Source organism: Pagrus pagrus (genome assembly GCF_965226575.1).
Source record: "Pagrus pagrus genome assembly, chromosome: 1".
Lineage (NCBI taxonomy): Eukaryota > Metazoa > Chordata > Actinopteri > Spariformes > Sparidae > Pagrus > Pagrus pagrus.
Genome location: NC_140185.1, coordinates 20268795 through 20279017, shown reverse-complemented (window position 1 = coordinate 20279017; position 10223 = coordinate 20268795). Strand labels below are relative to the sequence as shown.

The window sequence follows — 10223 nt, the reverse complement described above, 5'->3', positions numbered from 1 at the left end:
CCCTAAAACGAGGCAATTATGATATTGTATCTAGTCTTTGGGGGGAAAAAACGCCTATATAATGTTATGTATTTCTAATATTTTTGTACTGTTCTAATGTGCAGATAAGGGGTAGACCGATTATCAGCCCTGGCCGATTATCCGGCCAATATTCAGCACTTTTCCGATTACTGGTGTCTGTGATTTTTCTGTTAGACTGCCGATAAAATAAATTAATTTAAAAATCTGCTACTTTGGCCCCAATGCAGCGGTCTCTAACACAATGTAACGTGGATTTAACTTTTCCGTAAACTTCCAATCTGACGATAAAAAAGCGCTCAGAAGCAGCAATACAAATCTGTTAAATCTAAGCAACAGTTTACTGTAAAACTGACTGAAATATTATGTGAGACTGCAGATTGCAGCACTTATACGCAATACTGCGTAAACTTTGCGCAAACCCCTGCGCAGCGCGTAGCTCCTCGAAGAGCACGGCGAAAGGTTGAAGTTCAAAGTTCGGGACAAAGATGTTTTGAAAGTCTTCGAGATGTGTTAAGCTGCCCTGTTACATCCTCAGCTTAGATTAAAGACAGCCTCGACAACAATGCTAATCAGACAGTGAGGATAAAATCAAATTTAGAGTAAATGTGTATCTTTATTTTGCTTCATTTTCCGTGAGCAGGAACTCCGGAAGTGGATAGTTGCCGTGTTGATGTCGAGGTAGCATCTTTGCTCGGCTGCACTGTTGAATAACATAGCAAGCTAGCTAGCGCTAACGGAGGTGGAGGTAAACAAGCGTGTCATAACGCACAATTTCAGCTTGATAGCAAACCGATAGCTATGGCATTGCAAGTGTGTAGTTAATGAACTTATTAAGTGACAATATGTCAGCTTTGTTGTTGCAGCATCGTGCTGCCCTTTGTAGAAAACACAGTAGAGCTTTGTTGTGGACACTGTCGAGACGAAACTCTCATTTATTAGCAAACAAGTCGACATCCAGCAAAAGTGCTAATAATGTGCTGTCCAGATGGGGTAGTGTCACAGAGATGCTCCTTTCAAAGTCAGTGCGGACCCTTACAAGTCAGCCACAGAAAGTCATTCAGGTAAGCCAAGAAAAATAATAATATAATGATAATAAGAGTTTCACTAAACATGATAGATGATTTGGATTGTGTCCTTTGCTGCTGGTGGTAACTGTTGGTGATGTGAGTTATGAGTACTCTTCACTTGGGCTATAAACGATGAAGAGAATAACAACGAGATTTTAAATCAGAGTCATTAATCGCTGTTGGCACCCATTATCACAAGTGTGAAGGACTCCCCCCCTCATTCAGATTGGTTGTAAACTCCTTTGGATGTGTTTCTAAGTCTGTAGCCAGGATGATTTCAACTAATTACAGTCTGATATTAGATCATTCTTTACTGCTCATACACGATTGTAAATAGGGCAGCACAGTTAATAGGATACTATCAAAATTACATCATGGCCAAGTGAAATATCCATATCACAGAAGCAAGAAAATATTTGTTTGTTAAACTGTGTGACAAAACAGCATGATAATGAAGTACTGTAGTGCTCCACTGATGTGCTGGCCAACTAATCTTATTCTACAGATGGAAGAAAACATGTTTTTTTCACTAAAAATGAAAATCGTGATACAAAAATGATCATTCCCACTAACTGCGAATTATATTGCAGTGGTATATCCATCAAAATTAACCAAATCAAATCAGTTTTATAAATGTAGCCCAAAATCACAATCACATTTCCTCAGTGGGCTTTAAAATCTGTACAGTGAACAACATCCTCTGTCCTTAGACCCTCGATTCGAGTGAGGAAAGACTTGCCATGTTGAGGAAAAAAAAACAAAAACCTTTTAACAGGCAAAAACATAGAAGAAACCTCAGGAAGAGCCACGGACGGACAGACATGCAATAGATGTTGCATGTGCAGAACAGAACAGCAAGATCAGAGTTTACAATTTTCACAGAATATCTATCAATAATATCGTATAGTATAGTATATAGTAATAAATAGAGTGTGGATCCAGGAGGACGACTGAGCAGGCCGAGGCATCGCCAAGTGGGTACCACTCCACCATGGCGTCCTGGAAAAGAAAGGCCTCGCAAGATAATTAGCAAAAAAACCCACCAGAATGGAAAAAGATTGTTTTTTACTATATCGTGTGGCCCTAGTTGTAAATGCATTGTATTGTAAGGATGTACAACATTGGATTTCTGCCAATATCCGATATGTTGATATTTTCCAACTCGTTCACCCCGATGCCTATACTTGATCTATATTCTCAAATGATTTTCCTACTAATTGCAGAGAAAACAGGTCACTTCTGCTGTGGAATTAATACTTAAAAGTCTACACATTCCCTGGGCAAATTAAGAAAACTACTTGGTCAATGGTTCGCTCTGCATGCTTATAATTAAAGCATTGTCTTATTGGCAGGGAAGTTAATTTCGGGTGAATGCCAATATTTAATTTGAAGGCTTTTATCGATATAGATGAAGTGCCGATATTATTGTGCATCCCTGTGGTACTGTGATGAAATTGTCATGCATGTGCAAACAACAGCTAATGTTTTCACTCCCTGTCTGTCGTAACTTTTTCCTTGTATTTTTGTCACAGCAAATTATATTGTCCCAATGTTCCCGTTTTAGAGTCTTCTCCACAGACCCTTGGGTCCGGCCATGGTGGGAATCAGCAGAGAGTTAATCAGGAACAACCTGCTGAGGAACCCTGTCGGTGTGGCAAATCTATTAGGTAAACACCCAATTTTAGTCTGATTATATACAACTAATATTTATGATTTTATTCAGAGCTACTGATGGTGAAAATACTTTATTTCAGGGGCAACAAACTTCTTCAGTACATCTCAATCTAAACAAGAGAAAAATAAAGGTAATGGACCAAAGGGAAAAGCTCCTCCAGAGGGAGATGAAGGTAAGTGATGAACTGCTTTAGCTGCCTGACACCTAATTGTTCACCGCTCTTTCTCTGGTCCCTTTGTACTCATCTCCCATAATCCTCCTCACCTTTCAGATGAGAAGAAGCGTCGAGAGCAGAATGACCAGATGTCAAGGGAGCGCGTGCGGACCCTCATCATTATAGCAGTCGTCATGTCTGTGTTGAACTTAATTAATAGCAGCGGTGGTAACATCTCCTGGAACGACTTTGTCAATGAGATGTTGGCCAAGGGAGAGGTGTCACGTGTGCAGGTCATTCCTGAGAGTGACATTGTAGAAATCAACCTTCATCCTGGAGCGGTCATCTTCGGAAGGCCTGTATGTTGTGCCGGATATAATGAAACACATTATTAGCATTGGGGTTTTTTTTACAGCAGATCTGCTTGCTCATTTCTCACCTTTCACCATGTTTTTTCATGCAGAGGCTTGCGCTCACGTACAGAATGCAGGTCGCCAACATTGACAAATTTGAAGAGAAGCTGAGAGCTGCTGAAGAAGAGCTGAATATTGACGCCAAGGACAGGATACCGGTGTCTTACAAACGCACTGGATTCTTCGGGAAGTAAGAACATATCAACCTTTCTTAGAACAGACTTTGAATCCAAAGAAATCCAGCCTGCGAATGTTTAATGAGCAATTTGAAGGAATGCAATCTCCATCCAGAGTAATTATCAATTAACTTGTCAGCTGGCTTATTCCTTTCATTAGTAACAACCAGTAGGTCTCATCATTATGTGCTGTAACCATAATCCCCTAATGGTCTCTTGTGGGAACGTTAAACACTGGAGAAATTAGCAAACAGTTCTGTATTTTGAACCTTGATGTTCACCCACTTTGGAGTAAAAAAGTATTTAAGACTCAATGAAATGTTTTTCCATCTGTTCACTCTGCAGTGCAATCTACGCTCTGGGAATGGCTGCTATTGGCGTGGCCATTCTCTGGTATGTCTTTCGACTTGCAGGCATGGGTGGCAGAGAGGGCGGCTTCAGCGCTTTTGTGAGTGAGACCACACAAGCAGATTGGCATGTGTACATTTAAGGTGATTGATATATTCCAGTGATTTCACCAGTGTTTGAACTGCATATTATACTTTATTATACTTTACAGAATCAACTGAAGATGGCCAAGTTCACTGTCGTGGATGGCAAGTCGGGTAAAGGTGTGAGTTTCAAAGATGTAGCAGGCATGCACGAGGCGAAGATGGAAGTAAAGGAATTTGTTGACTACCTCAAGGTAAGAGACCAGCATCATAATATGTTGGTATTGTATAATACTTTAGCAATGGTTCTGCTAGTTTAGGCTTTACCACAATAGCAACTTGATAAACTGAAGTACTTTGTGTCAATCTCACATGAGTAAAACCTTTAATTTCCCTTTGTATTGATGGTATCTGCTGTCAGAATCCAGAACGATACCTCCAGCTAGGAGCCAAGGTTCCCAAGGGTGCATTGCTGCTCGGGCCTCCAGGCTGCGGGAAGACCCTGCTGGCTAAGGCTGTAGCCACTGAGGCCCAGGTGCCCTTTCTGGCTATGGCTGGCTCTGAGTTTGTGGAAGTCATTGGAGGTATTTAAAGATAGCACCAGCAATTACTGTGGCATACAAATGGTCAACACTTTGCAATATTCGGTAAGATGCTGTCAGTGTTGTAGAAAGTTCCCCAAAAGTCAGTTTCTAGTAAAACTTAAGATATTGTGTCAAAATATTACTTTGATAAAAGTGATAGCTACCCATAAGAAAAGTAATTGAGCAGAAGTTTTAAAGTATCTGATATCAAATGTACTTAAGTATCAAAAGTACAAGTAAAAGTAAATTATACATATATTTACATGTATGTTTATCCTGTATACTATGGGTAGACTGATCATTGTATCCAATATTCAGCAATCTTCTGATTTATCAGAATCAAAAATAAATAAATACATTTAAAAATGCACTATTTTGGCTCTGATGCAGCATGTAATCTGCAAAGTAACTAAAGTTATCAAAAAGTATTTCTCCCCAAAAAAGCAGTACCTCGTAATTGTGTTTAAGTACAGTACTTGAGTAAATGTACTTAGTTACATTCCAACACTGAATACTGTATCTTACTCCTCAGTTTAGATGTGACTAATATTGTGTTTGTGTGAAGGCCTGGGTGCTGCGAGAGTCAGAAGTCTGTTCAAAGAGGCTCGAGGCCGAGCGCCCTGCATCGTCTACATTGACGAGATCGATGCCGTGGGAAAGAAGCGCTCCACCAACATGTCAGGCTTCTCCAACACTGAAGAGGAGCAGACCCTCAACCAGCTGCTGGTGGAGATGGATGGTGAGTAAAAAACATCTCAGTTGTCATCAGAGGATGACTTTTCGGACAGAATAATACAACGGTGCCTTCTGCTTTTGCAGGAATGGGAACCACGGACCATGTCATCGTCCTTGCTTCCACGAACAGAGCTGATATCTTGGACAATGCTCTAATGAGACCGGGCAGACTGGACAGGCACATCTTTATAGATCTGCCCACTCTGCAGGTAGTCCTGAGCTCTCACAGATACCATTGACCTTAACTCAACGCTGATGTAGTTACTAATAAATCATAGACCTTCTCATATGATCATACAATGATCATATGCTCTCACAGTTACCATTGACCTTAACTCAACGCTGATGTAGCTACTAATAAATCATAGACCTTCTCATATGATCATACAATGTGTATCATCATATCTCAAAGCCCTGCTACAGTATTAATCTGTTCCATCATATATTCTCAAGCAAACAAACTTTATAATATCAGGACAACTAAACCATGTTAACTGTGTCGCAGGTCTAGACAGAGTTTGTCTGTTAAATCTTGTTCGTCTCATTTTTATCGTCGTCTCTCAGGAGAGGAAGGAGATCTTCGAGCAGCATCTGAAGATCTTGAAGCTGACCCAACCAGCTAATTCCTACTCTCTGCGTCTGGCTGAGCTCACACCAGGCTTCAGCGGTATATATACATACTCCAACGCTTTGTCGTCATGAAACAAAACCAGCATGAATAACCATCAGCTCCTGATCAACAAATATCCGTCATTTTTCCATATGTTGATCATGTGATTTTGTTGCCAACCCACTTTGTCTCTGCAGGTGCGGACATTGCTAACATTTGCAACGAAGCTGCCCTGCATGCTGCCAGAGAGGGGTACAAGTCCATCGACACCTTTAACTTTGAGTATGCAGTGGAGAGAGTGATAGCAGGTACGATGATTCAAACAAACAGCAGCCTAGTCTGGGAAAATGAAAAATTTAATTTGTCTTAGTTACTACTCTAGCAAAATCTGATAAATGTGTGTGTGTGTGTCTTCAGGAAGTGTAAAGAAGAGTAAGATCCTGTCTAAAGAGGAGCAGAGGGTGGTTGCCTTCCATGAGTCCGGACACGCCTTGGTGGGATGGCTGCTTGAGCACACAGAGGCTGTCATGAAGGTAACGCACTGCTCCCCGATGTAGTGAGGGCTTTTAATTTGAAATGTAAGACACGTCCTGTCTGTTATATGATGACATGACTGTCATATTTTGCTTTGATCAGCTTCGTCCTATAAAACAAAGTTTTGGCACTTTCCAAAGTGTGGCTGAATCGACGCTCATATTGGAGAGTAGAGATTAAGAGAAAATTTCCATTCAAACGTACTCTGACACCATATTCAAAGAAATAATTTCAGAGCAGCCATCAGGACCAGTCTTCTTCTAGGGCTTTATACGTAACACTTTTTCATTTTGTCATTTGAAGGTTGAGCATAGTACCCTGCATCTTTTTTTTTTCACATTCACACATCTGACTATGTGTCAAAATGAGACTGACCGGGACATCGGACTAGGTGTTAAATGTTTAGCACTCAATTAACATGTAGATTGTAATTTGATTGGGTGCCAGTTGGACTGCCATCAAACTCAGCCTCAGCACATTTATGAAAGAGCGACCACTGAGGTCAAAAGTCTCTTTCTGCTGATCAGTCAAAAAAACAGAACACATTTCATACACACTGTGATAGACAATTAAGAAAATGTAGATGAACACAGAAAAAAAATCTCAAAACAGACATTTCTGAAAACCTTTGAATTCATGCGATGTGTTTTTCAGGTGTCCATTGCCCCGCGCACTAACGCAGCCCTGGGATTTGCCCAGATCCTACCTCGTGACCAGTACCTGTTCACCAAGGAGCAGCTGTTTGAGCGGATGTGTATGGCTCTGGGAGGAAGAACTGCCGAGGCCATCACCTTTAACAAAGTTACAACAGGTACACTACAGTCAGCATCTCTCACTTATCCTGCTGATTGCTTTCAAAGAATTTCCTCAGAGCTTTCTACTCAAACTCATTCTTACCAAAATACTAATATTTTGTTTTATTCCTGATATGAACTGAGATTGATTTACTTAGAATTGTTAGATTTTATATGCATTTGTAGAAAAAAAATGGATCAAACAATGGAAATGTTGATGAAATTAAAAGTTTTTTCTTGTCTTCAAGGTAGATTCTTAGGCAGAATAATTAGTGGATTATCGTAACCTTTGCATTTACAGTTGGTTGCTCATTATTTTGATCAATTATATAGTTTTCTATGGAACCCACTAGAAGTGGCACTAGATTTTTACTAAATTGAGCGTGCAAAATGCTACTGCGTGTGCACAAGATGCAATTTGTTTTTGGTAATTTGAGTTAAGAGTATGTTTACTACGTTGAATGTTGCGTAAAAACTCACAACTCATTCAACAACACCGTCAGCTATACCATATATATAAAAAAGAAATATGTGCGAGGTGTTTGTAAAATCAAGTTGACATAAATTCTTCACTAAAATGAGCCTACCTAAAACCTTTCTCTGTTTTCCTTATTCTTTTTATATAAGGAATAGCTAAAAGTGTTGTTGAATGAGTTGTTAGTCATCTGCACTTCTGCTTCTTTAAACACAGTGGGTATACTTGGATTAAGATAAGACTTGGATTTATGCACTTATCTCATGTCTGCAAATGAACCAAAACATGGGAATGAGTTGGATCGCGCTTGCTTTAGTAAAACATAGCCTTGATATATCCTTGGCATTTTGTTTCTCTCTCTATGGCCACCCCAGGGCTCCATAGTTTTCTGTACTGACCTCTAATGAACGCTCATCTCTGAATAGGATCATCCAAATATAACTACTCTCTTATACTGTGTAGTATAACTCAGTGTTTATCATCCTCATTCTGTGTCCCCAGGAGCTCAAGATGATTTACGTAAAGTGACACGTGTGGCATACTCCATGGTGAAGCAATACGGCATGTGTGACAGCGTCGGCCAGGTCTCGTTCCCGGACACAGAGGAGCAAGGTGCCGCTGGACGCCGTCCTTTCAGCCAGGGCCTACAGCAGCAGATGGACCACGTAGGTTCTAAAATTGGACGAGTTCTCTGTTAGCTCTCAATAGCAACTGTAAATGTTGGCATAATGAGTTTTGGTTATCACTTTAAAGTATCGATTTTGTTTTCGATTTTGCCATAATGTTACGAGGTTTTCTGAAATAGAATTTCTTATAATCTCTGTTAACGTTGCCCAGAACACATTGAATGTTGTTGCATGTCATCATAAAGTACGGACGTGACGGTAAATGTTGTTCTTTCAGGAGGCTAAGATGCTGATAGCCCGTGCTTACCGGCACACAGAGAAGCTGCTCCTGGACAACAGAGACAAGCTGACACTGGTCAGTTGTTCCCGTCTTTGATCATGAATTCTGTGCAGCACTTCTGTATTACATTTGGTTTAGTTTTAAACTAGTCCGGGTCTGTCTTTCCAGTTGGCCAATGCACTGTTAGAGCGCGAGGTGGTGAACTATGATGACATTGAAGCCCTGCTGGGTCCACCCCCTCATGGGCCCAAGAAGATGATCGCCCCACAGAGCTGGCTGGAGGCTGAGAGGGACAAACAAGACACGGGAGAAGATGAACCTCAGCCACCTCGCCGCAAAAACAGAGAGGAGGACCAAGATCCGCAGCTCGCCTGATCTTAAAATGTATGTCTCAGAATAATTTTCCACCAGCTGCATTTTGTGGGGCTCATGAGGAGCTGGGTGAATTTTCTCAAAACTGGCATTGATTCTGCACTTTGAAGTTTAATATGCCCGCAAGTAAAATTTTGCGAAGTTTCTTAAAACTCTGCAATCTGAATCTGGCCTAAACGAACAAGTGCAACTTGGAGAATGATTTGGGGAGGGATTCCATCATTTTTTCTCATGTGCTTGCTGCGCAGCCATGTTATTATGTCATGGAAACACTAGAAACAAGTCTATTTAAATGTGCAATATGTAAGAATTTTAGCAGAAAGTTATGTATTGCTATGTATTGTGTTGAAGAGATATCTACTGAAGTTAGCATGGCAACCAGTCCAAAGCTCCCTTGTTAGTGGTGGAGCACCAACACTCCCCTGGTCCTTCAAGCTCACATTGTGGACCACTAGCTGCATGGCTAACTGAGCTAACTAGCCAATGGCAGTTGCATTTCACAGCGATTAGCAGTTACTCAGGTGATATGCTTCCTCCTGTCTGTTTTGAGGATGAACTCGACAGATGGCCAATTCTTACATATTGCACCTTTTTTAAAGAGGATGTCTCTAAGTAGCCTACAGGGCAGACAGTATAAAAAAGCCCTTTAATCAACATTTACTATATGCTAAATCAACATTATATGCTCTGTCTTAAGCATACTGTAGCATATATAGGTGTGGATTCAAGCACTGCTTCTGAGTATTTATGTTATTTCACTTCTGCAAATGACAGAGCAAGGGAGCAGCTAGCAGCTAGCCATTTGAAACTTGAATCACTCTATACTGAATGACTGAATTGACGTTAGGGGTGACTGTACGTACACCAAATTTATTTGCATTAAATTCAGGTGACGTGCATCTGCACAAACATACTTAGGTCCACATTATTGTGTTTGGTATTCAAGTGAGCTGTAGTGAAGACAAACTGTAGTAGGTTGCTGTGGACAATTACACATGATAATGTGTACCTGTGTGGAAACTGCATTTTATTTGTTTGAGGCTGTTTCATGATGATGATTAAGCGGCAGATATTACTCCACTTACTGTGAGACATACATATTGAGTTGGCACAGTTGGTGTATTCTTTGAACAAAGTCTTTGTATTATGGGCTGTGAATACGTTTGCCACAAGTGAATGTGAAGTCCCAAAGGATGATGTTGCTAAATATTAAAGTTTTATTTAAATATTGCATGTTGCTCTTTGTGCCGTCTTTGTGTATGTCAGAATTCTGAGC

At 40.5% G+C, this 10223-nt stretch overlaps 1 protein-coding gene across 1 annotated transcript; it reads left to right on the top strand.

Moving 5' to 3' along the window:
- Positions 1–499: 499 nt before the first annotated feature.
- On the top strand, positions 500–10178 carry spg7 (SPG7 matrix AAA peptidase subunit, paraplegin). Its single transcript, XM_084364828.1, has 17 exons — positions 500–1082; positions 2653–2755; positions 2843–2935; positions 3035–3276; positions 3381–3520; positions 3852–3954; positions 4066–4191; positions 4359–4521; positions 5087–5260; positions 5341–5465; positions 5821–5923; positions 6064–6174; positions 6284–6399; positions 7055–7211; positions 8171–8334; positions 8573–8650; positions 8744–10178. The coding sequence occupies exons 1-17, from the start codon at positions 843–845 to the stop codon at positions 8948–8950; spliced, it is 2445 nt and encodes an 814-aa protein (XP_084220954.1). The 5' UTR covers positions 500–842; the 3' UTR covers positions 8951–10178.
- The last annotated feature ends 45 nt before the right edge of the window (positions 10179–10223 follow it).